The following is a 26,939-nucleotide window of genomic DNA, read 5'->3' as shown; positions in this document are numbered from 1 at the left end:
AAGAATGACATCTGGGCCCCACCTTTTTTATTAATTTGTGTGTGGCACTGACATGTGGGTCCCACGAGGTTTATTATGAACTTATTCCTTTAATATATAACGTCGTTGACTTTTAAAACAATGTTCGATCATTCGTTTTATTTAAAAATAAATATTGTAAATATGCTAAAGTATAAAATAATAAAACATATCACAACAAAATAAATGATATTTATATTTTTTCAATAACACGAACAGGCTAACGTCGTGACAAAAAGTCAAGGGTTTCATCTATTAGAAAACAGGGGGAGTAATATTTATAGATTTCTTTTACATTTTTCATGTCAAATTTGAACTTGCACGTATTTTATCGAAATTGTTGTCAAATTTCTAACAGGTTCCCGTCGGTGGGAGCTAAAGTTCATTGTTTGGTTGATTCCGAGTCATGAATTCATCACCTGAACAAGACTCGGAGATTTTCTGTTCAGGTTTCAGAATAGTCTTCTGCAACTAATGTGTAGGGTAGCAATTCCACCAGCGTGTTACCCTTCTGCACCAAACAGTTTATTGTGTTTGCATTGCCAACATGAATCAGACAGCCTCTGTTTTTTCCTTATCACGTTGCCATTTACAGCATGTTGAGCAGATTACCATACTGAATATTAACAGCAGTGGCCAGTGGGTCATCAGAATAATTGTTTTGGTGTTCCCCATATCATGTAAACACATCGTCTGAAGACATTGAGAAGAACAACTAAACCATCAACAAGGGCCGTGATATTTACTGAAAGAACAGAATTAATGACTGAAGATCTTTTCTGTGTACTCTACAATACAGAACGACCTAAATCATAATATGAGTACTTTGGCACGTCATGAGACCCCTTTAAAGAGATGCTTCTTTATCTGTTATTTCTTATGTTTGGTCGCTGGATACCTTGATCTTGTTGAGGTAGTTCCATCAGCCACAAAATCACATTCCTCGCATGGCTCCTCATCAGCTAGAATGATCAGCTTTAAACTTGTAGCTCGCCTCATGATCAACCTTGCAAATCTCATGTACTTTTTTTTTATCTGGTTCAATGCCATAAATCTGTAGGTCCTCCAAATGATTGTGTTTGTAGTCTAAATCTTCCCAGGGCATACTCCTCTTCTCTGAGAAAAGGAGTAGCCTCCTCTTGGTTTCATCTTCAACTCTTCATCAAAGTAGCATGAATGCTTCTGGACCTATAATCAACCACACCACAGCTAGCTTATGTCAGGAAATGAAGTATATGATAACCTATTTGGACAATAAATTAAAAGAACATAGTATCCATTTTGTGAACTAGATTGCCCAATTAAAATATTTTTATATCGTACGTCCCAAACTAAAAAGACATGGATGCATCACATAAGAAGACCGCATTACCCAATACCAGATAACGTATATGTAGAGATAACAAAACTGGGTCTCAAATTGGAATTCTTCAGACGCAATATAATTTCGAATGATCGATGGCTGAACATAGAAACCTATATGAAATTTCTATGTCTGAACATAGAGGACGGTGGTTGCTACTGCTTGCTGCGTGTCTTCCAGCTTGTGCAGGATGGGTACCAGGACGTCGTCAGCCTCAGGTAACGAGCTTAACATAACCTCATCTGCAATTTCCTGTGACAATATTCAGATAAGTGAATACAATCAAAATTCAAAAAAATAATGTTATTTTTTAACGTGAATAAAATTTATACATTTTTAAATTGAATTAAAAAAAGAAAACATATTTTTAGGATGCTTCGTCCCTTATAAATATTTATATATTTTCTTTTTTCTTTTTTTTTAATAAAATGAGTGATCAAAGTTTAAAGGTGATAGTGTGTGGCGACAAGTATTTAAAGACGAAGGGAGTATAAATTGATCTGCTATTTCGCTCCGCTTTGTCCCCGCCACCAACACCAGCCTACCACCCGTTGGTGACCCCGCGGCTCCGGTGATGCCGCTGCCGCCGCCTCCTCGTCCGCCACTTCCCAACCATCCCTCTTCAGCCTACGAATCCCTCCGCCTCCCTCTCCGGCCCTCCCCAACACCCCATGCCCGAACCCTAACCCAACAGCTTTGTCACGGAGCGGAGTGGTCGTGTGCGTGTTCGTGAATTAGCCTTCTTGGACCTATCCTAAACCGAAGCCACCTCGCTAAGCTCGCTCCTCCCCTCACCGGTCCGTGAAAAGTACAGAGGAACAATTGGAAAACTACAAGGACATGGGATCGGCTATTCTGGCGGCGGCATTGAAAAACAGCCAACAATAGTACATACAGTACTTGCTTCTCAACAGAACTGTACCATAAACATGTTTTCAGCGTAGAATGGATAAACTTAAAACATTTAAGGAGCAATCATGGGTCATCCAGATTAAGATTGCAAATAGACATGGCCATACTTCGTCTCATACATACTTCTTCCAAAGTTTAATCGCAAGGGCGCACTGTGTTCTGCAAGTACAACTAAACACAACCGTAAACACAATGGGAGCTCATGTAGCATTCGCACAAGACTAAAGGTGTTCCATGCCAAATCGTCAACACCTTACCAACGTTACATGTAGTTATGTGAAATAACAAAGATGTTGCTGGCGTAACCCTCACGGTATCTTGAACATGCTCTTCAGTGCTCGTAAAACAGCCCACTCTTTCGTTGTCAGGTCATGCTACACAAATCGAAATTACAGATCAGTGGCAAGTTATAGCAGCACACAGGTAAAACAAAATTAATGATACAACATAAGCTACCAACTTACCCGATGATGTTCTTTAAGAACATCAATCGACTCCTTTGTTATGTAGCTAACAAGCTCATCATCAAGTCCAAATGTTCTACCAAAACTATTGTTTGCCTCGTCTTGGTTGCTCCCTACAATCTGTTCCGATACTTAAGACAATACTCTAGCATTTCTTCAAACACGTATTAGTTGCTTTCAAACATAGATGTCACCATACCTTTATCGCAACCTTCTCTCCCTCTCTTGCCACATCAACTTGCTTATGGCTATTCTGGATTGAAGCAATTTTCCCAATGCGGATGAAGCCTTTGGAAGGGATGCAAAGAGGGGTTCCGACCTGGAATAAAGGAAACAATCAAATAGTTTTTATAGTGAGATTGATGGAAATCAAGCTACTTCATACCAAAAAAATCTGGATGACAACTTCTAAACAAATCCACAACTACTGCGCTTCATGTGAAAGACATGAGCAAACATTACCCACTGAACTGCATGCAGGTAACACTTCAAATCTACTGAAAGAAAAAAAAAATGGGAAACAAACATTTTAGCAATCAGCTGCAAGTAAATACCTTGGCTACTCCATACAGCATGTCGACACCTAGAACAATTGGGCCTTTTCTGTTGAATACGCAGTCTGGAATGATCTTCAGAACACAGGGGAATACAACTTCTTCAGTTTTCTCATTTCTTGGGAAAATGTATTTTCTGAATTGCTCGAATAAATGATCGATTACATCTGCAAGAATGATCTTCACACCATCTTGACTGGCCAATTTTTGGGCATCAGGAGATACTTTTACGTTGAAAGCCAAAATAGTAGCATATTGTGTCTTCTTTCTGACCATAAATCTGGCCTTCATGACATCTTTCCGAAGGACTGGCCCAAGCCTGAAGTCACAGACAGGTATGTTCATAGCAGGGCTCTTCAGAAATTCAGTTATAGCTTTCAATGATCCAAGGGAAGAAGCTTGCACATAAACACCCTCCTTGCTCTTGTCAATCCAGTTCGATGATGTAGCAATATCTGACAATACATTGTTCACTACATCTTGCTGATCATCACCAGGCCGTACAACATAGAGACAAGTACCTGCAATCGAATACTCTAGCCCCTAAAAGTACATGTTCATTAGTATATTCATATAGAGTTCTGAAACATGCAAGATGGAATTGAGTCTCACCGGTGCAGATATTGTTATGCCTCGAGCACACTTGATCTCCTTATGATGTTGGTATGGGCTGTGAGACATTAATAATAGAAGTACATCAGTTACATGGTTCAGATAACACAAGGTAACCAAGCCATCCGCATATTTAGTAGATAAGGAATCTTCAGTATTTGCCTATCTGGTAAACCAGCCAAACTAGTTAAGAGTTGATGATGATGAGATTTATTATCCTATTCACTACTGGGTCGCTGACTTCAATATATGTACGTAGCAATCTAAGAATAAAACCAGAACTAATATCACTCATAAATCATAATCAGTAATACAATGTTATCTGATCTCAAAGTAGAAACACAGTTAAAAGTAAAAAAAGAGATGTGCTTCTATACTTCTAAAAAAAAAAGGTTGCACGAAAATCAAAGCACATAAGTGGCTGAGATTAAAAGAGAGATTAACACTCTAATCCTCATTAGCGAGGGGTATTTTCGTCCATGGAATTTTGAGCCCCGGTCCAACTCTGCAGCGATACCAAATTACCAATGGCGACGCCGATTCCTCCACGACTACGACCGCTAGTCCGGGATGCTCTCTCCTTGGGTAGCGCCGCTCCTCAGCCTCGCAAGCACCGCCCGCGCTTCCCTTGCCTCGCCACCTCCCCTCCCTCTTCCTCCCCTCGTTGCCCGGTTTCCTCTTGCAAACAGCGCCGCCGCTCCGCCCTCTTCTTCCTCTCGACGCTCCATTTTGTCCATCTCACAGCCAGTAGTCATAAAACAAGTATCTGCATGCCATTATGTCTACCCCGTTCATTTACAGCTCACCACCATCACAAGTCACATCGAACTTGCCGTTGCAGATTGCAGACTGACAAATATCAAACAAGCCAAAGCACGAAGGGCACAAGCTTATTTTGTGTTATTTCTTCTGTTTAAACTTTGGTTCAATCGAATTGCGACTTGGCCTTAAATGAGGTGTAGATCATGGCACTGGAGAAGCTGCTGCAGCTGTCGCTGGGGTGGCCTGACTACTGCCGGCACGGCAGCGTGCTCAATGTGGCAGTGGCGGCGGCGCGAGGTGGTGGCCCTTGATGAGGACGTCGACGTTGCTATATATAGTCCTCGTGCTCGAGGCTGATCATGTTGAGCATGGCGGCGACGATCTTCATTGTGGGGCAGCATATTATTCACTGGAGCTCCCGCTCATCGTGTTGCGAGCGAACTACCGACTCAAATCACCGCAAATCCATCGATCCATCGATGGGATCTAGTTAGGGTGGTCTAGCAGGGCAGGGAGGGGAAGCGGGTGGCGCTTACGTTGCAGAGGAAACCAGCGGGCAGTGGCGCTGCCTGACGAGGAGAGAACGATATCGTTGTGGGCTGAAATTTCTATGGACGAAAATACCCCTCACTAATGAGGATTAAACTGTTAACCCACTTTTAATCACAGCCACTGATGTGCTTCGATTTTCGTGCAACTTTTTTTTTAAGAACTAATATCACTCATAAATCATAATCAGTAATACAATGTTATCTGATCTCAAAGTAGAAACACAGTTAAAAGTAAAAAAAATAAAAAGATAATTATATGCTGCGAGTGCAAAGGAACAGATGAATAAATCATACTAGAATAAAAGATATACTACTGCCAAAACATAACATACAACTTCCACTATTCCGATTAGGAGTTTTTCGTCTTTAACATGAGAAAGGGACTATAGTTTATTCCAATGAATCAAAGGGTTAATTAAGCATACGAAGTTCAGAACCTCGGTGACACACCTTAACTTGAAGTTCTTTCATCTTATTGGGTGTTAACAAAGCCCTGATATGAGTCTTAATGGGCCCCTACAAAGAATAAAATGTTTCAAGTATCAAAAACACAATAGACATTTCACAAACAATTGGAAAAGGGAGTGAAATAGCTCACACCTGTGAGACACACATAATTATTTGATCTCTTAGATGAAGAACACCACTAGACAACACAACATCAATGGTAGTGCCATGACCTTCAATGAACTTAACATCCAGAATGGTACACTGAAATAAAAACAAGATAAAAGTATTTCACAACAATGATTGCAAATTTTAGCTGAAAACATAAGGTAAGAAGGTAAGATTAGGTATTTAGCTCCATGTTACCTCAATTTTGTCCCGTATGGTAAGCCGTTCATTCATCTTTTGTGCCCTATCTGATAACAAGAGCAACAAATCTGAAATGCCTTCACAACTGGGGAAGGGAATTGCGTATGTGTTAGGGAAGGCATGCATAATATTAATGTAATTGGCAGAAATCAAAATTTATACACAGCAGTCTAGGGATGTATTATACCTGATTGAACTGGTAGGCACAATGTTCTTAAATTTGTCATCCTTGTCCTTGTTGATGTAGTATAGACCAGAAACAATGCCTTGAGCATTGAGCTGGCTCACAATCTATAGGGGCATAGTCATGGAGATATCAAGTTGGCATACCAGAAAAGTGGAATAAACAAAATCTAAAGAATTGTGCTCACATACATCAGACAATCTCTTCTCAAATCCCATCCTAACAGATTCACTTTGAAGTGCAAGAGCCTTCTCGAAAGATGCATTTGGATATTGTTTCCAGCCATCGATATTATCAACCTTCAGAAAGAAGGGGCAAGAATATTGAAACTTGAGAAGGAGGAACTCAGGACAATAAGCAAGTTAGTTCAGGTTTAGGAGCATATTTTTCATGAATGCAAATCAAACCTTATTTAAAGCAATGATGAAATCAATCTTATGCTTCTTCAGAAGATCCAATGACTCTAATGTCTGCATTTGAAGCCCAAGGATAACATCAACCACCAGGATAGCAATATCACAGAGGCGAGAACCTATACAACGAAAGTTCCTGAAGGTCTCATGACCAGGAGTATCAATTAACAGCAATCCTGGAATATGAAGAACTGCATCAGCTTTCAACTCCTTGATTCTCTCTCTGATGTTTTCCATGGGAAAAAATGTTACTCCGAACTGTTGGGTGATCCCCCCAGCTTCTGATTCTGGTACATTGGTGCGCAAAATACAATCCAACAGTTTAGTCTTCCCAGTACCACTGTGGCCAAGAAAGCAGCAGACTGGTGAGCGGAGGCCCATATCTTTCCTAGCCTGTTCCATTTTAGCAGGATGAGCTAAACCTCTGGTACCCATATCGTTTTTATCACTGGCCTCCACGCCTTCCACTTCACACTTGTTTTCTACAGTCAGAAATTTACTTCCACCATCATCAAAGAACAGATCATCCCACTCATATTGATCTTCGTTGGCAAGTATTGCTCCTTTGGTCAGCTGATCAATTTCACTTTTCTCCTTGGTATTCACATCCGACAACTTGGGTACCTTTTCAGCACTGGAACATTCTTTGATCTTATCATTGTTAAGTCTGTGGAATCGATCATTGCTGCTGGATTGCACTCTATTCTTTTCCTTAGCGGCCTCAGAATTATACATTGGTCTCTTCTTCCTCTCATGATTACTACTGCTGATAAGAACATGATTATTGCCAACTGAATCTCCGCTCTGATCAAGCAAACCATGCCCCTTCTGATTTCCAGGCCTCTTCACCTCCACCTCCGATGCTTCCACTGCCGCCTTCCTCTCCTTCCTCCTCCAACCATTGGCTCTTTCAGCTTGCATTTCGACATTCTCCCGATGGAAATTACCATCCTCCGACAGACACGAAGGAGCCAACGCTGGCGACGAAACGCCCGATGTGGGCGAAACGCCCGATGGGTCTTGCTTACCCAAATCCACCGCGTCGCGCGGGGCAGCCCTCCCGCTCTTCTCCTTCCTCGGATTCCTTCCCGCGACATCCACCGAACGGGCGCCGGTGGCCGCAGCAGCATCCCTCGCAATCCGATGCCCCGCTTCGTCGTGGCCATCGCCGCGGATGTCATCCTTGGGTGGCGGCCAAGTGAGGCTCAGATTGTGGCCTTGGGTGTGCGTGCCATCTTCTCTTCCCTTGTTATCGTTCTCCGTGAAGACCATCACCACCTGCGGCGTGTACGAGAGCACGGCATCCAGACCGAACGCAGAGCGAACCCTGCCCGATTACCTCCCTCCCGCTCGTCCCCTTCCTCCTCCATTTGCTCCCTGCCGCACCCACCGCGCGTGCCGCGGCGCAGCCGGGGATGACGGTGGTTGCCGCAGGAGCCCCCGTACTCCCATCCTCCGCAACCCCGTCCTCTCGGCCGGCGTCGCTGCGGCTGGGCGGCACCCGCGGGACGCCCTGACGGTGGCCTCCTCCGGCGCCGGCGTTCGCGTTCGTCGTGCGGGCCATCGCCGGGGAGGGGAATTTTGAGGGAGGGTTTTGGCTTGGGGTTTTGGACGAACACCTTGAGAGGAGAAGCGTGAGTGGTTAGCGTGGTAAAGAAGGAGAAGGGAAGGGAGGCGTGTCTTCTTGTCTTTTTCCACGAACACTTTGGGAATGACCCAGAAAAAGGTTGCTAATTCGAAATAAGTGCTCGCTGGGTAGGATAATAGGAGATTGAATCGCAGCGATGAAATAAAAAAGGAATAGCAGCGATGAAAAAAAAAGGAATAAGTTCACTTTAGTTCCCTCAATTTGTCTTCAAGTCTAAAATTCATCCGCCTAGTTCAACATGAGCGCCGGCCAGCGGGTGTGGCTAATGGGCGATCGATCGCCGATCCCCATCCCCCTATATGCTCTCTCCCCCCTTCCTCCTCCACTTCTTCTCTTCTTACTACACCATAAATTTAAAAATATATATATAAAAAACAAAGTTGAAAAAAAATATGTATAGAAATACTATATATAAAAAAAATAAATTTAAATTCAAATTTGAAACGGGTACATAAATTTTTGACTTAGGCTGCCATCGGATGGCTTGCTTGGGCCTTTTCTTTTCAGCCGAAGTCCAGCCGAAGCCCATCGTTTGGCTTATAAGGTTGTGGCTTTTCAGCCAAAATTGTGGGTCCAGCACTATATGCATATTTGTCCGTGGAAACTAATCATGTGACCTTTTCTGCTGCATCCCCAATTCCTAAACCCATTATAAGTGTATGCTACTATCAATTGAGAGCTACAATTATGTAAGCCACAGAAGATCCTGCTTCCAGCAATAAGCCAATCAATGGAAATTCTTTGGCTGAAATAGGAAGTTCTAGTTTGGCCGATAAGCCAAATCACTTGCTTTCCGATGGCAGCCTTATAAACTTTGGGTCTATAAAATAATATTTAAATTCAAATTTAAATTTGAATCGGTATGTAAACTTTTGACTTATAAACTTTGGGTCTATACACTAATATTTGAATTCAAATTCAAATTTGAATCGAGTATGTAAACTTTTGACTTATAAACTTTGGGTCTATAAACTTTAGGTGTATAAACTTTAGATGTATAGAAATACTATATTAAAAAATATTTGAATTTAAATTTAAATTTAAATCGGATATAATTCAAATTCAAATTTGAATCGGGTATGGAAACTTTTGACTTATAAACTTTGGGTCTATAAACTTTAGGTCTATAAACTTTCGATGTATAGAAATACTATATATAAAAAATTTGAATTCAAATTCAAATTTGAATCGGGTATATAAACTTTTGACTTGTAAACTTTGGGTCTCTAAACTTTAGGTGTATAAACTTTAGATTTGTAAACGTGATGTGTACAAACTTTAGGTGTATAAATATACTAAAATAGAAAAATAATGCGGTGCCAAAAAAGAAAACCAGGTGGAAGGAGGAGGGAGAGGGATCTGTTACCTGATCGCTAGGGGTGATCGATCGCCCCTTAGCAATCTCGCCCGCCAGCCGGCCGCTGGATGCCAGGAAGGAGAAGCAAGATAAGATAAAAGAGAAAGAAAAAAAAAAGTAGAATCCGCTGCATTTTTTTTACTTTTAACCACACACTCCCTAATAGGTGGGTTCCACGGTTTTTTTCTCACTTTTAAGTGCCACGTCAATACCACGTATGTGCCACGTCAGCCGAAACCACTACCCAAACCGTCTTGGGACTTTATTTACATTGGTTTTGAAAGTTGGGGGACGCGTCATATTTGGTATTGCGTTCGGGGACGATCAAGGGACCCAAACTGAACTTATTCCAAAATAATAAATAGAGAGCAAAACATAGGATTTCCAACAATAATGTAACGACTATTTAACACGACTCCAATTCTCCTACAACTAAACAGCAGCAAAATAGTTTCAACTCCACCTAAAATAAGAGTGGAGCTAACTGAGACTCTCTCACAAAATAAACCAGAGTGGTGAAGTTGGGTTTAGGCTGCTCCACGACACCACTCTAGAATAAACTCCTTAAGTTAAATTTAAGAGTTGGAACTCTACCAAATAGGTGGTAAAATAAATGATTGCAAAACACAAAGAAAATACAAAAAACACACTGATAGGATGAGAGAGATAGATTTAAAGGAAATTAGGATTTCTCTATGTTCCTTCTTACTTCTTCCTCTTCAATAGATAACCCTAGCCTGGTAGGATTAGGATTTCTGAAACTAAGCTAAGCGGTATGGGAGTAGTAATTTGTTCCTAATCCGAATAAGTCGCGGAAATCATTAGCGTTCTCCGATTTTATTTCAGTTACCCTTCCGTTCATGTTTCCTCATTATTAGTAACTAGAAAAAATGTGTTATTTTAATTTTATCATTGTTATACGGTTTAACTAGGTCGAAATTTATCGTGGGAATTCACTTAGATAATTAGGAGTCCGACTCTCGTCCCAAGTTAACGTGCGAGTTTTTAAAATTGATTTCTTATTCGACTCCTTTTGTATTTCTAAAAGTGAAGGGACTTAAAAATCGACTCAAATATAGATGTATCAAAATACCGATATAAACATCTTTAATTGTCAACGAAGAGATAAATATTTATTTACACAGATGATGCAAGCTTGGGTGCAGCCGCGCAGGTGACGATTAACGATGTTGCATCCAATGGAGCTCCTTCCACGCCCAAGCAATCAACGAGTGGTAATTAATCCTCACTTAATTAAGCGCTTTAACTCTCTTTTTTTTTGTCACATATATACTCTTATTAATTCCTTCACTAAAATAAGGTTAATTAATTATAATTATTCATGATGCTGCAGGCGATTGCAGGGGAGGATAGAATCAGCGAGTTGCCGGACGATGTGCTGGTGTCCATCTTGGAGAAGCTGGGCAACACGCGCCAAGCGGTGGCAACCAGCGTGCTGTCGAGGCGATGGCTGCACCTCCCATGGCGGATACGCCGGCCCTTCCTCAGCATCTTCCAGTTCCTCCCCAGATCAGCCAGAGCCGGAGGAGAAGACGGTTTGAAGAACTTGCAGCAGCGAGACCTCGACCGAGCCATACCTCCCTTCGTCAGGGCAGCCATGGCGTTCTTGGCCTCCCCCACGGCCACCCACTGCCTCGCGCTGAGGTTCCTCCTCACGGACGAGGAGGACGACGAGCTCGTCTACGCCGTGCGCCACCTCCTTCTCGCCGCGGGCGCGGCGGCTGACGCCGGCGGCGGCGGCACACGACGCAGCTCGGTGCAGCTCGATGTCCGCGCGACGGCGGACACCACCGAGGCGCAGATGCGCGACGGCGCGCGGCGGCGCCTCCTCCTCACCGGCCTCGTGGCGCGGCCGCGCGGCCTGCTGATCACGAAGCTCCGGCTGGAGAGGCTATGGCTCACCGCGGCGGACGTGGCCGCTGTGCTGGGCGCGTGCGCGCGGCTGGTCCACCTCACGCTGCACGGCTGCCGCGCCGGCCGGGGCGAGGGCGCGGCGCTGGCGATCGACGGCGCGCCGGAGCTGCGGGAGCTGGTGGTCAGGGGGTGCGGCTACCGGCGGGTCGAGCTGCGACGCGCGCCGAAGCTTGTCCGGCTCACCCTTGAGAGCTGGAGCTCGACGACCACGACTGCTCCGCTCCGCCTCGCCGCGGCTCCGTGCCTCCGCGAGATTTCTCTCGTCAATTCTTGTACACGGCGTTCTTCACAAAGATTCAGGCTGAGCGAGCTCTTGGCTAGCGCCACCAACCTGGATTGCCTATCTCTCAATTTCAGAAATGAGGAGGTAAGTTGGGTGGACATCTTGGAAAAAAACTTTAGTTAGTTCCTACTATCTCCATCCCAAATTACTCCCTCCGTTTCGAAATATTTAACACCGTTGACTTTTTAGCACATGTTTGACCGTTCGTTTTATTCAAAAACTTTTGTGAAATATGTAAAATTATATGCCTATATAAAAATATATTTAACAATGAATCAAATGATAGGAAAAGAATTAATAATTACTTAAATTTTTTGAATAAGACGAACGGTCAAACATGTGCTAAAAAGTCAACAGCATTAAACATTTCGAAACGGAGGGAGTACTTGTTTTCTAGATTGTTTGGTATATGCTAAAGTTTAAAATTAAAGACAAAAATACTCTTATCGAATAATGCATGATTGAGAATAGAAGGGTGCTTGAGGGTAGAATGAGGATAAATTCAAATGACATGTGATTAATGGGACAAGTAGTATTTTGGAGCGACAACTACTACGAGAAAAAATTTAAATGATAAAGAGAGAACTAATTTGGGACAGATAGAGTACTGCAATTTTATATAAAATATAACAATCTAGTATCGGCTAAGGGATATTCTAGTTTTATCCAAATTTATGTTGTACTAATATATGACTCTTTTGATATTAGATTGCTATATTTTAAGATAGAACTTGTAGTCCCATAGATTTATGTTTGATGCTGTTGATGCCTAATTGTTTCTCTTTTTTGTTTTCTCCTCAGATTTGGATACAACCTGAGGATTCAAACCGATTTGTTGCTGCGTTTGGCAGGCTGACTACCTTGTCTCTCTGCCGGATATTTGACGAGTGTGACCTTCTATGGACGTTGTACCTCCTTAAAGCTGCACCATCCCTCCGAAAATTTAGTATTGGGGTAAGTGGCTCAACACAAATTAATCCATTTTTGTATTTTTCTAGCAATTCGCGTAACTGTTAACGTTGAAATCTTCCAATGGCACAAAGGGTTTAGCTGTCTCTACTCCATGCTTCATACTGAGATGGATTAGATATTTAGATTCTTTGTCCTTGACGCATGTAGTAGTCCTGAAACTATAGTTATAAATGTGGATTAGATCTCTCTCTCTCTCTCTCTCTCTCTCTCTCTCTCTCTCTCTCTCTCTCTCTCTAAATTTATTGATTCCCACCATTTTGACAAGGTATGTTTGATTACAGGTCCAGAAACATTCTTGCCAGTATGGAGGAAGTGAAGTCAAGCAGAGGCAAATCCTCTTCCCAGAGAAAAGGAACATGTTCTGGATAGATTTTAATTTCCAGCACTACCATTTGGCACAACTAGAGATTTGTGGATTTGAGGCAAATGACAAATATATGATATTTACAAGATTAATCATGGAGCAAGCTAAAAATCTAAAGGTTGTCATTCTGTCAGATGAGAAGACTTGTGATGAGTGTGATTTTCAGGATGATGGAACCTCCTCAACAGGATCAAGTTACCCGAAGAACAAAGAAGAGAAACGTTTGATACAGAAGCAACTGACAGAAGGAATTTCTTCACCTGTCAGAGTATTGGTACTATGATAGTAGTAGAATGTTTCACAGAGTGAACAGAAAGATCTTGAACCATACATTTTGTATTTTCACCACTTCGATGTTAAATCACTACTTTAGTGGTTTTGAGAAAAAAATGTAGTTTTCTAACTCATTATAAGTATTTGTTTCAATATTTCTAAGTACCTCACAAACACCGTATCACAAACACCGTAAAAGCTCATGCTTTATGTGGGCCTTGGTATGTACATATAATAACAACACTTGCCCATCATCTCTTTGGGCAAATGAGTTAAAAGCTAGAACTTCTACGGTATTGAGAGATGGAGCAATATAGATCAATATAGATCAAGAGAGGGGCAAGGTATGAAATAAAAATTATCGTAACCAATGGTTGTATGGAATAAAAATTATCATAACCAATGGTTGTGGAGTATGGGCATTTAAAAATTATAATATGGGCATTTTGAATAGATCGAGTACCTGTCTCTGTCTACATTGATCGGTACTATTCAGTAGGAAACATGTAAACCAGGCGTTGATTTAGGCATCCAATAGATCTCAAGATCCATTTCCAAGAGGAACAGAGCATTTCCAGCCTTCTAACCCAGGCCGGCAGACAATGACGAGTGTAGCCACGCAGGCCAAATTCAGCATTTCTTTGGGCAACCAGATACACATAAACTCTGCTTATAGACTAGCATACCAAAGTATTAACCCAACAAAGTTCACAAGGTATACTTCAGTCAAAACATGAAAAACCTTGAACACCTTAAGCTACCCTAAATAGGAACAGCCAACAGGCCAACAACAATGGGGCATCAAGATTCAAGATAGAAGCTACAGCTGTGCATGGTCATTAGCCATTATCAGTTTCACCGAGAAGAGTAGCAGCCGAGTAAACAGAGGTCATGGGCATACACCCCATGCCTGGCAAGTAGCAACAGCGTATGGTACTATATACAAATATGGGAGTTTAATCCTCAAGGTATACAGAAGATGTGCTTTAGCGTCCTCACAAGCTCCCACTCTTTCAACGTGAGGTCACCCTGCATGAATCAGTAAACAAAACCATTTTACAATTTCCGTAATCAGTATACAAAGTGAACACAAAATGGTAACAAAACTGAAGTTACCCGATGATTTTCTTTAAGAAGGTCGATCGATTTCCTTGTCATAAAACTAACCAGTTCATCGTCAATTCCAAAGTTCCTACCGAAACATTTCTTTTGCTCATCTGGAGTGCTTCCTGTGATATGTCGAAAACACCCAAGACTATATTCTGTGATTTCATCAAAATCATACAAGTTTAATTCAAATATAGAAGTCATTATACCTTTATAGCAACCTTCTCTCCTTTTCTTGCCACATCAACTTGCTTACTGCTATTCTGGATAGAGGCAATCTTCCCAATACAAGCGAAACCCTTGGAAGGGAGACACAGAGGAGTTCCCACCTAAAATGGAGACATTTAGATAAGGTTTCGTTCAACTGATAATGATTGAGACAGAGCTAGTCTAGACCACAAAATCAGAATGAAAGCTCCTAAATGAATATCATAGAAGTATTTCACAAGGATGACAGTACTGAAAGTCAATTGGTTAAACAAATGATTCCAACATTTGAAAAACTTGCAGCAGAAAGGAGAGCAAAAAGCTGGCATATGCTAGAGTGGTAGGTTAGTACAATACCTTAGCTACTCCTTCAAGGACATCAACGCCTAAGACAATTGGGTCCTTCAAGTTGAACACACAGTCTGGAATGATCTTGAGAACACAAGGGAACACAGCCTCTACAATCTTTTTATCCTTCTCTATTTCCCTCAAACCCTCAATGTATGTGGTAAATTGGTCGAAAAGGTGATATATTACATCTGCCACAAAGATTTTTACACTAGATTCATTGGCAATCTCACGGGCATCAGGCATCACTTTGACATCAAAAGCAACGATAGCTGCATATTCTTTCCTCTTCTCAAGCATCACACTGGCTTTCATAACATCTTTTCTGTGGACAGGCCCTATATTGAAATCATAAACAGGGATATTGACAGCTGGGTTCTTTAGAAACTCTATGAGAGCTTCCAATGACCCGAGAGAAGAAGCTTGCACATAAACGCCATCATTGTTCTTGTCAATCCTGTTCATTAAAACAACCATCTCTGCCATGGCTTTGTTCACTGACTTTTCCTGATCATCACCTGGCTGCACTACAAAGAGGCTTGTGCCTGCAACCGAATGTTCTAGGCCCTAAAAGGGAGAGGATGTTCATCAGTTTGTTGTGCCAAATTTCAAATGTTGAAATGTGGAATTGAGACTCACTGGCGCAGATATCTTGATGCCTTGAGAAGCTTTGATCTCCTTATGATGTTGATATGGGCACTGAAACATTATCATGGCAGTACATTAGTTGCATGCATCAGAAAAAGATCATAAACAGGCAATCACTACATTCAACAGTACTTTGATTAGCAAACCCACAGAAAAATTAACTTCATCCCGATTTTTATTCTATAGCCTTTATTGTTGCAATATTGGTTAGTTTGCTTTGTCTACTCAAACCTACCAAATAGGCTGTCTATATTTCCTGATTCCTTTATTACTAGATTACCCAGTCCATTGAGCTGTCTATCATTGGATTAGAAACCTGCCCACGTCACACCTCCCTACACCTACATAGAGCGACAGCCTTGCTCTTCCCACTCATTCACATGACTGCATGTCCCTCTCTTCCACTCTCCCCCCTCAACCCGTCTTGTTTCGATTGAATTTCAGGCTAATCACTTTGGTGTTACCTATAAGTTAGTAGTTTAGAATAGATTAAACCAACTGAACCAACCACATCTCGTTTGGACTTGCACACAGCTTCTCAGATGGGATTGGTTTTAGTGATCATATCTACTGAAGCAAAGTTTTTTTATCAGCTGATATATTCCCTAAAACCAACAGAGCCAGCGAGCAATCAACCTCACATATAATGGTAGGTAGTGGTTAAAGAGTTCAAGCAGGGAAGGGAAACAAATTCTCACTCCTTTTGTTACTTAAACACCTAATAGACTAGAGTAGTACTTCCTCCGTTTCACAATGTAAGTCATTCTATCATTTCCCACATTCATATTGATGTTAATGAATCTAGATAGATATATATGTCTAGATTCATTAACATCAATATGAATGTGGGAAATGCTAGAATGACTTACATTGTGAAACGGAGGGAGTACTGTCTAAACATAATGAATCCAATTGCTCAAACAAATTCATACTAGAGGTATTTCATCCTTAAAACGGTGAAAAGATATTATGGCTCACTTAATGAATCCAGGATTCCAGGTGTTAACAAATAATAATAACAAGAAACTAAGAAAGCATCAAAATCACCACTTACACACCTTAATTCGAAGCTCTTTCATAGGATGAGGTGTTAACAGAGCCCTGATATGAGTCAAAATGGGCCCCTAGGAAGCACAAAAGCAATATGATCAGTAATGTATCGGAAAGACCATAAACATTTTAAATTAGTTAATAAAGGAATGGAATAACTCATACCTGCATGCCACATGTAACTATTTGATCTCCTTCACGGAGGAAACCATTGGCCAACACAACATCAATTATAGTGCCGTGGCCTTCAGTAACCTTAACCTCCAGGACAGTACACTAAAAACATAATGTGGCATAGCTATTTCATCACAAGTGAAATGGACCCATGCAGTAAATTATCTATTAGAACATGATAGAAATGCAACATTATGGATGGTCTATGAAGATTAGCTCTAGATGTGTACCTCAATGTTGTTAGAAAAGATAAGCCGCTCTTTCATCTTCTTTTGGGCCCATTGCACTGATAGTAGCAACAGATCTGGAATACCTTCACCACTGGAGAAGGTGTTGCATTACATGTCAAGAAAAGCAAATAAAGTTCTAACACTACTTACAGAAACCAAAATAATGAAGCAGAAAGGTTGGTGATAGATTATACCTTATTGCACAGGTAGGTACAATGTTCTTATAAGTACAATCAATTTCCTTATTTCTGTAGTACAAAATAGTATTGATGCATTGCATCTTGAACTGCATCACAATCTACAAGGCAAAGTTATGGAGAAACAAAGCCAACTTGAGCCACAAGAATATTCACATAAATAACATGCAAATTTCAATTTCACATACATCTGTTAGCCTTGCATCAAACTCCATCTTCACACCTTCAGCTTGCTGTTTAAGAGCCTTCTTTATTGGAGCATTCGGACATCTTTTCCAGCCAAAGAGTCGATCAACCTGTTGGACAACAGGAAAAAGAAAGAAAGCTGAGGACAATAAGCAAGCTAAGACAAGACATCAGCAGAAATTCTTCAATGTTAATGCAAAGCTTAACCTTATTTAAAACAATGATGAAGTCTGCCTTATGTCTCTCCAAAATATTCAAAGACTCAATTGTCTGTGCTTGAATACCACGCATGATGTCAACAACTAAAATCGCGATATCACACAAACTGGAACCTCTAGAACGCAAGTTAGAGAAGGACTGATGACCAGGAGTATCAATAACAAGAAATCCTGGAACATGAAGAGCAGCACCAGCTTTCAACTCCTTGGTTCTTTCTCTAATGTTTTCGATTGGAAAGAATGTTGCACCAATCTGTTGGGTAATACCCCCCGCTTCCCCTCCTTGCACGTTGGTGCATCGAATACAATCCAGCAATTTAGTCTTTCCAGTATCAACATGGCCAAGAATGCAGCAGATCGGTGAGCGGAGGTCCATATATTTCTCAGCTTTGTCCACCTTAGCAGGATCTCTCTTTGGAGTAAGTTTTCTAGTGTCCTTATCATTTTCATCAACATCAACATCCCATTCTTCAATTCTATTCTTCCAGCCTGTGACCAGAGAAACAACCTCCTCATTGGAGGATTTCATAGCTTCATTCTTCTCTTCCTTTGTGATTCTCTCCTCAAAGTTAATTCTCTCAAACAAATTCACATCAGCATTGACATCGTTACTAAACATCTTGTCATCCCATTGATACTCCCAGCTTTCTTCATCATCTTCTTTGCTCACTTCTACTGATTCAGCCCCTTTAATCTCCTCAAGTTTGATTTTCTCCCCATCCTCCTCCACACGGTAGTGGGGTTGCTCTTCCATAATGGCACATTCTTCTTCTTCCTTGTTAACCTTATGAAGCTCCTGCATGTGACCGCCATCTCCATTAGCAGCCTCATCAGCCTTTGATTGCACTTTCTTCCTCTTGGAATCATATATGGGCCTCTTCTTTCTCTCATTGGCACCACCATCATTGCCAAGGTCGCTGCGAGCAAGAATTCCACTCTACCCAAGGAACTGTCGCCTCATGGCATCAAGCCTCCTAGCCTCCTCCTTCTGCTTCCCAGTCAAGGTCTTCACATCCTGCCTCTTCTTCATCGTTTTGCCCTTATCTCTCTCCTTCTGCTGCATCTTCATCTCTTCCACCATCCTCTTGTCCTCCTCCCTCTGTAGCCGCTCCTCCTCTGCCTTCCTCTGCCTCAGCTCTTCCTCGCGCTTCCTCAGCTCCTCCGCCTCTTTCCTCTTGGCGAGCACCTCCAGCATCCCCCGCACGTGCCTAGGCGGCTTCTTCGCGTCAGCCTCCGCCACCTTCGAGGTAGTTTTCCTTTCCTTCTCCTTCTCCTTCTTCCGCTTCCTCCTCTTAGCAGCGGCCGACTCCGCCTCCATTTCGTCATCCTTCACCTCGGCACCAACATCGTTCACGGCAGTAGCCACATCCACCGCCGTGGACGCCAAAGGCTGGGCCAGATTCATCTTCAGCGTGGAATCGAGCACCGCACTGGCCAGATTCTGGTCGATCTCGGCGAGGATCGTGTCGAGGTCCTCTTCGTCTAGCGCGGCCGCTCTCCTGCCCGCCTTCTTCCTCCTCCTCGATCCCCTCCCCGCGGCACCCACCGCGCCGGCGGTTGGATCCTCGTCGCCGGCGGCCGCAGGAACACCCGCATTCCCGCCCCCCACCTCCTCGCCGCCGTCGCCGTCATTTTTGGGCGGCCACTGGACGCCGGCCTGATGGTGGGGTTCGGGCGGCGGCTCGTCGCCACCGGTGGCGGCACTCGCTGTGCGGGCCATCACCGGAGACATCGGGAGAAGAATTTGTGGGAGGGTTTGGTTAGGGTTTTGCCATTTTGGAGGAAGCAGGTGAGGAGAGAGAGAGAGAGAGAGGAGGGAGAAGAACACAGCGACGGAACGTGCAAAAGAAGGAAGAAGAGGGTTTTGTGCCGTCTTGTCTTCTTCATTACCGGAACATTTTCTAGATGGCCCAGAAAATTGCTACTAATTTGAAGAAAACCCTCTCAAATGATGTACTGTGATCACAAATTGCCAAGTATTCTTTGATTTTGGAGATTAATAAAATACTTTAGAAAATGAACTTGCCAGCGGCAGCTTAAAAGGAGGAGTCTAAACAATGCAGTACAATAGATTCTTTACAAAAAATGTTTTTAGAATATTTCAAATCATAGTCAAGGGCAGGGTAATTGTTTTATTTAGTTTATTAATTTCGTCACTTTGCGGTTACTTGTTCACCTGGACACCTGGTCCTTTGAAGACTTAATTTGAAGCACATATCAATCTTTTAAAAAAAAAAACCCATCTATGGTGGTCCCGAAAATAAACTGCAATCGATGACAAGCACGAATATTACAACATTTAGTTGCCGATAATCCTTCGTGTCGGTCGCTTGGGGGAGGGAAAAAAATCGGGCACTCCCTACCCTCACGGCGTGCACTGCCTTTTGGGCCCCCCACGTGCCCCTGCCCACCTGCCACGTGTCTTTACCATATACTCCATTGCAACAAATCACACATATATTATAGAAACCCTCTATTAAGTAATGCGTTTTACTTTTTTTCCATAAAAAATGTTTCACCTAGTGTACTCGTGACGTTTTACTATGTATAGATTAAATGTTGCAGTGAATTGAAACATTATTTCGCTATTTGCTGAAACATTGTTTTTATATAAAGTGAAACAACGTCCGATTTAAATGATTGAAATATTTTCAATCTACTTAGTGAAACAATTCTGATATACTTAGTGGAACAACATACAACATTAAAAAATAATTCAATAATAAGCTAAAAAATTCATTGGAATATATCCATGTGTGATCTTATTTTAAAGATTTAATTGCAATGAATATAATGGTGCAATCGGATCATGATTTGGATAAATAATTTAAGAAAAAAATAGTTTAAACTAGTTTTGCATGCATGTATGCTGAAGTCAGCTAAAGTGGGTGCCCGACGCGTAGTGCCCTCCTTTAGTTGCAGAAACGGTGGTGTTCGGGAGGATCTCACCTCCCGCGTATACAAAACAGAGTGACGTATTTTCTTATGATTACTTAAGTATTTATTATTTTTTTAAAAAAGGATTAATATAGTTTTTTAAAGCAACTTTCGTATAGCAAAATTTTTGAAAAAAAATACATAGTTTAGCAGTTTGAAAGCGTGCGCACGGAAAATGAGAAAGGTAAGTAGCGAACAAAACAGAAAGAACTCGCTAGTAAAGATTTACTAGTTTGCAAGTGATAACAAAACCTTCAAAAGTATAAGCCATAAAAAGATTTGGACATTGGCCCTGTTTGGAGAACTAGTCAAGAGTTATTTTGAGAGCTATTTTTTAGCACAAGGAAATAGCCCTCTAATAAAATAGCCCTAAATTATTTAGATCCAAAGGTTATTTTGAGAGCTATTTGTCATTTAGTGTACCTTCCCATGGAGAGAGATATAGAGAAAAGACACTTTTCAGTGGGCCTCACCTGAAATATCCCCAATTAGCACCCCTTGGGTGGGATGGTTTTTTTGGGTGTGTTATTTCCAAATAGCCCTCAAATAGCTCACCCTTTTGGATTTTTTAGGCTATTTTAGCTATTTGAGGGAGGGCTAAAAAATATCCTTGGATCCAAAAAGGGAGGTCTACATTTAGTAAGTAGTAGTATGTCGTTTTGGATTTGTCTGCCAAAATGAAGTGTTGTTCTTCCTTTATTTTAACAAAGAAAAAAAGCATAATATAAATCTATATTTTCTATATAATTGGTACCCAAGCTAAAGCTCAACATACTATAATGTCATATCATCACCCCTAACCATTTTTATTCGAGCCCATTCAAAATCTCATGCAAGCATGCCACATCTTCACTCACTGGCAATTACTATTCTGGCCTATTTTAAATCACATGCAAGCATGACACATCATCTACAATATTATATATATAGATCAACAAGTATATGTCAAATCATCTTTCTCGTATTATTTTCTCAACATTTCAACTTTCATCATTCCGATAATATTTAGCATGAACTCATCAATGAATCCCAAAGTAAAATGCGGGGTATCATCTAGTGGAGTCTATATATTCCTCCCCTCTATGGTTCGGTCCCACCTCCGTAAAAGGAATCTACCTCCAATTCTGTGGCGACGTCATGTAGCCCTCAAGCCGAACAGTTGGTGGGCATGGACCTCTCGTCGGCGGCGGGGGTGTCGCCGTCGTACGCCAAGGCGGTGGAGACCTACAGGCTACAGGAGGGCGGTGGCCACGGCTACCACGATGACCGCCTACGCGGTGCTGGCGCGCGGCATGGCGAGGGAGCTCGTCGTGCCGCACGACCTATGCGCGGTGGTGAGCTGGGCCACGACACTCGTCCACGCCCGCCTCGGGCCTCGCCCGGCGGACCGCCGCACCGCCATCATCAACCGCGTCGATGAGGACGGCCGCCACGACAGCTGCTTCGCGGACGCCCACGCGTACCTCGCCACCAAGATCGATCCCCGTGCCCTGGGCCGGTTCCGCCTCAGCGGCGTCGGGGGCGGGGGCGAGCGCGGCCGACGGAATTCGCTGTCCATGGTGCCGGCTACTCGATGTCCGACGTCTTCGAGGGCGTGGAGTTCAGGTGGACTTCCGTCCCCGCGGAAGGCGGTGGGAGGTTGCGCGAATCGTGGTCGCTGGAGCTCAGCTTCGACGCGGAGCACACGGACATGGCGCTGGGCAGGCGCGGCGGCGGGAGCGCGAGCTCAAGATCTACATGAACGAGAGCTGGTCGTGGCGCGGCATCGTCCACCACCACCCCGCCACGTTCGACACGGTCGCCATGGACCCGGGGCTGAAGCGATCCATCGTGGCCGACCTCGACCGGTTCCTGAAGCGGAAGGAGTACTACCGCCTTGCCCATCGGCAGCGCGTGGAAGCGAGGGTACCTCCTCTACGGCCCGCCCGGGACAGGCAAGTCCAGCCTCGTCGCCGCCATTGCCAACCACCTCCGCTTCAACCTCTACGACCTCGACCTCTTCCAGGTGCACGACAACTCTGTTCTCCATCCTCGTCGTCGAGGACATCGATTGCTGCTTCACCTCCAGGTCGAGGGAAGACGATGGCAAAGAGCACAACATGATTTGTCAGACAAGATACAACTGCCACATCCGAGCAATAACACAATCTTTCTTGTTCTTGATCGAATATTATTATTGTTTTTTTTGTGATTTCAGATTGAGCAGCAGAGCCTGACGCTGTCCGGGCTGCTCAACTTCATCGACGGGCTGTGGTCGACGAGCGGCGAGGAGCGGGTGGTCGTCTTCACTCTTCACCACCAACTACAAGGAACGGCTCGACGCGGCGCTGCTCCGGCCGGGGCGGATGGACATGCATGCTCGCCGGCGTGGACGCCACGCCGGCCGAGGTGTCGGAGATGCTGCTGCGCAGCTAGCGACGACGTCGACGCCGCGCTCAGGGCCCTCGTGGAGTTCCTCCAGGAGAAGAAGCGAGCCATGTGTCGATCGGTGCATCAAGAACAGTCAAGTTTGAAAGTCCAATCCTTAAGATGATTCAGTTTCTTGTTCCTAATTTCGTGTCAAGTGCCACTGCTTTGTGAATCTCTGATTGTTCTAGTACTCTCATGGAATCATAGGAACTGATCTCGGATGATTGGTTTGTTTCTACTCCGTAGATGATTTGATTCACATTTTTTTGGGGCCGGTGATTGGGGATAATCTAGTCCTAACTTGTTACTCTTCTGTTCCTTCACTTGAGGGCATCATGTTTCAATTTTTCATGGTGATGTTCGTTAAGTACTTCCTGATATCACAAGTTCAGAATAGGCAAGTCTAGTCCAGGTCGATACTACATCTTAAATGGTCCTTTTCTTTTTCGTGAGCAAACTGGCCGAACAGTAATCATTAATCAATCTTGTGTTATTGGGCCAGCAGTCAAGTCTGAGGTTGTTTTTGTAACTGTGTTGTGATGGTCTGGCATGCCAAATTGTCAACATCCACTCGGGCTGGTTTCTAAAGTTGGGACTGGGATTTGAACTGAAAAATATTCATCATGAGCAGGCGATTGTCACTCTATTTTGTTGCCAATAACTATGCCATTGCAAGACAAACAGGAAGAACCATGAGGACCTGGAATATTTGCAACAGAATTAATATAGAGAGGATGCATCCTAATTAACATAGAGAGGATTGAACATGCATGTCACAAAATGATGACTCCGCTATCTGTTTTTATGGCTGAAACTTGATTGAGAACAGCAGAAAGAGGTACTCATTTTGTCTGACAAAGTGCAGTGCCGGTGACATTAGAGTGGTTTCAGTCTTTAGTTATCTGGAATGCATAGTAGTTTCGTTATTGATAACAAACCGAATGAACGTGTTGCAGGTAAGAATAAAAGGCATACCGAAAGGTCGAATTCCGGGAGGAGGAAGATCGTCCAAGAGAGCTCACGCCCGGCTAAGATTCTACCAAAATTAAGCACGGTCAGCTTGCTGAAGGCACCCTGCTATGTCCTTGGATCCTCATGTTCTATCCAAATCTGAACCCAAAAAAAAAAAAAGAAACTGTCAGTCAACACCCGCGCGGGCATCACCGTTCAACCAAAGCACGCCCGGGCCATCAGCAGCGTGGGCTCGTCGTCGTCCTCCGCTGCGATGTGGCCTTCGGTCTTCTTGGCCTTTGAGCGACAATCTTTAGCCCAGTGGCCTATCTTATTGCAATTCCGACACTTGTCATCAGGGTGCTCCTGGTGCCGCACCCGCATCCGCACCGATTCCTACGTTTCTAGTCGTTGTATTTGCTTTAATATTTAAGTTCCTAGTACAATCATAAAAGCTGCCAAGTTGTTAGCAGCAAAAACACCCTCTCGCAAACTCTGTTCTTGATTGGAATTTCGTCGAACACCTTGCGGTAGCTAGGTTATTCGCCAACAATTGGTATCCGAGCCTCGTTGGCTCGCTGGTGCCATGTCGCAGCGCTCGCCACCGCTATGGCTGTCGCGTACACCGCCGCACCGGCCGTCGTGCACGCCACCACGCGCCAACCTGCAGAATCCCCGCCGCGCCATGGGCGCGGGCGTGGTGAGCGATAGCCTCAAGGCGTCCAGCCACGCGTTGTCAGGGAGTCGAGCGCCTCCGTCTACTACCCGGTTCTGACGAGGACCAACTACGAGGAATGGGCGCTCCTCATAACCATTAACTTGCAGGCACATGGTCTCTGGCATGCCGTGGAGCCCTTTGACGACGAGGGGATCGAGTACCGCGATGACAGGCTGGCGTTGGCCGCAATTTTACACAGTGCCACCAGAGATGCTGCGCTCCCTCTCCTCCAAGCGCACGGGGCAGTCGGCATGGGAAGCAATCAAGATGGTGCGCATCGGCACACGGCACGTGTAGGAGGTGAACGAGCAGTTGTTGCGCCAAGAGTTCGCCGATGCAAGGTTCAAGGATGGTGAAAACGTAGAAGATTTCTCCGTCCGCCTCACCGGTCTCGCCAATAGCATTCGCGGCTTTGGAGGTGATCTCCTTGAGGTAGATGTTGTGTGACTCTGCTGTTGGTGAGACCGGTGAGGTGAGCGGAGAAATCTTCCACGTTTTCACCATCCTTGAACCTTGCATCGGCGAACTCCGGGCGCAACAGCTGCTCGTTCACCTCCTGCACGTGCTGTGTGCCGATGCGCACCATCTTGATTGCTTCCCATGCCGACTGCCCCGTGCGCTTGGAGGAGAGGGAGCGCAGCATCTCTGGCGACACTACGCGTAAAATCGCAGCCAACGCTAGCTTGTCATCGCGGTACTCGATCTCCTCGCTGTCGAAGGGGTCCACGGCATGCCAGAGACCCTGTGCCTGCAGGTTGATGGTCATGAAGAGCGCCCATTCCTCATAGTTGGCCCTCGTCGGAACCGGGTAGTAGACGGAGGCGCTCTACTCCTTGACGTCGCGCGGCTGGACGGCCAGAGGTTGTCGCTCAACACCCCGTGCCCACGGCGCGACAGGGATTTTACAGGTCGGCGGCGTGGTGGCGTGCGTGACGACCGGTGCGGCGGTGTGCGCAATGGCCGCAGCAGCGGGGGCGAGCGTTGCGACATGGCACCAGCGAGCCAATGAGGTTCTGATACCAATTGTTGGCGAACAACCTAGCTACCACAAGGTGTTTAATGAAATTCCAATCAAGAACAGAGTTTGCGAGAGGGTGTTTTTGTGTTGCTAAGAACTTGGCAGCTTTTCTAATTGTATTAGGAACTTAAATAGCAAGCAAATACACGGTTGTTAATAACCTCCAACTGGATCGTGCCATCCCACGATCGAGGTCGTCCACCATGCGTTCCTACAACCCCAGCGTTCACCATGCGTCCATGTGTTCCCGACTGGGCCGCGCCATCCTAAGACCGAAAGCATGCAAACGCACGCACTCCCCAAGACTCGGACGTGCTCCCGCATGAACACAGCATGCGTCAGAGCGCTACATGCGCACGACCTCCACAAACAACCACAAACTCGAAGACATGTGTAGCGGCCCGCCTCTCCCGGGCCGGGCCCTCTTACATCTAGCAACTTTTATAGGTCATAGACTGCCCTCACAAACCAACACAAGTCTTTTCTGCACACTTTATCCTCACTCATGCGCACTCGGGAAGAATTTCCCGATCAAGCCAAGCACGCTTAACCTCAGAGTTCGCCCTCTTACATGCGCACTCGGGAAGAATTTCCCGATCAGGCCAAGCACGCTTAACCTCAGAGTTCGCCCTCTTACATCTGACAGCTTTTATAGGTAATAGACTGCCCTCACAAACCAACACAAGTCTTTTCTGCACACTTTGTCCTCACTCATGCGCACTCGGGAAGAATTTCCCGATCGGTCACTCATCCCTAAATTGCTGGTAGAACAGCTTTTATAGGTAATAGAGTGCCCTCACAAACCAACACAAGTCTTTTCTGCACACTTTGTCCTCACTCATGCGCACTCGGGAAGAATTTCTCGATCGGTCACTCATCCCTAAATTGCTGGTAGAATTTCCCGATCGGTCACTCATCTCATGCGCACTCGGGAAGAATTTTCCAATCGGTCACTCATCCCTAAATTGCTCCAGGCCAAGCACGCTTAACCTCAGAGTTCTTTAGAGATCGGCTTCCGGAAAAAGAAGTTGCAACTTGTTAATATGAGTATTCCATTAAT

The 26,939-nt window shown here is 44.1% G+C and overlaps 2 protein-coding genes and 2 pseudogenes across 2 annotated transcripts; 2 read left to right on the top strand and 2 right to left on the bottom strand.

Moving 5' to 3' along the window:
* Positions 1-2,329: 2,329 nt before the first annotated feature.
* LOC127779024 (eukaryotic translation initiation factor 5B-like) lies at positions 2,330-8,213 on the bottom strand. The gene is made up of 12 exons (XM_052305722.1): positions 7,989-8,213; positions 6,644-7,927; positions 6,428-6,535; positions 6,240-6,343; positions 6,050-6,137; positions 5,837-5,947; positions 5,685-5,752; positions 3,924-3,981; positions 3,312-3,854; positions 2,957-3,076; positions 2,758-2,877; positions 2,330-2,667 (listed from the first exon to the last, which is right to left on the bottom strand). Exons 1-12 carry the CDS (start codon positions 8,211-8,213, stop codon positions 2,602-2,604), a joined length of 2,895 nt encoding a protein of 964 aa, XP_052161682.1. The 3' UTR covers positions 2,330-2,601.
* Positions 8,214-10,841: 2,628 nt separating this feature from the next.
* Positions 10,842-13,491, top strand: LOC127761238 (uncharacterized). The gene is made up of 4 exons (XM_052285506.1): positions 10,842-10,889; positions 11,009-11,956; positions 12,674-12,826; positions 13,126-13,491. The coding sequence occupies exons 1-4, from the start codon at positions 10,842-10,844 to the stop codon at positions 13,489-13,491; spliced, it is 1,515 nt and encodes a 504-aa protein (XP_052141466.1).
* A 286-nt stretch (positions 13,492-13,777) lies between these two features.
* On the bottom strand, positions 13,778-19,734 carry LOC127760477 (eukaryotic translation initiation factor 5B-like; annotated as a pseudogene).
* A 2,162-nt stretch (positions 19,735-21,896) lies between these two features.
* On the top strand, positions 21,897-23,650 carry LOC127759869 (protein HYPER-SENSITIVITY-RELATED 4-like; annotated as a pseudogene).
* Positions 23,651-26,939: the final 3,289 nt, after the last annotated feature.

Source organism: Oryza glaberrima, chromosome 1 (assembly GCF_000147395.1).
Source record: "Oryza glaberrima chromosome 1, OglaRS2, whole genome shotgun sequence".
In the NCBI taxonomy this organism is placed as follows: Eukaryota; Viridiplantae; Streptophyta; class Magnoliopsida; order Poales; family Poaceae; genus Oryza; species Oryza glaberrima.
The sequence above is the reverse complement of the archived record's forward strand: the minus strand, read 5'-3'. Positions and strand labels throughout refer to the sequence as shown.

What these genes read in the sequence shown, in the direction of transcription:
- LOC127761238 (XM_052285506.1), top strand. Translation starts at nt 10,842, where the DNA reads ATGTTGCATCCAATGGAGCTCCTTCCACGCCCAAGCAATCAACGAGTG. An exon ending in TCAATTTCAGAAATGAGGAG is followed by an intron (nt 11,957 to 12,673) that starts GTAAGTTGGGTG and finishes TTTTCTCCTCAG; the next exon opens with ATTTGGATACAACCTGAGGA. An exon ending in TCCGAAAATTTAGTATTGGG is followed by an intron (nt 12,827 to 13,125) that starts GTAAGTGGCTCA and finishes GTTTGATTACAG; the next exon opens with GTCCAGAAACATTCTTGCCA.
- LOC127779024 (XM_052305722.1), bottom strand. Translation starts at nt 8,213, where the DNA reads ATGGCCCGCACGACGAACGCGAACGCCGGCGCCGGAGGAGGCCACCGT. An exon ending in AGGGGACGAGCGGGAGGGAG is followed by an intron (nt 7,928 to 7,988) that starts GTAATCGGGCAG and finishes TACACGCCGCAG; the next exon opens with GTGGTGATGGTCTTCACGGA. An exon ending in TTGAGAAGAGATTGTCTGAT is followed by an intron (nt 6,344 to 6,427) that starts GTATGTGAGCAC and finishes ATGCCCCTATAG; the next exon opens with ATTGTGAGCCAGCTCAATGC.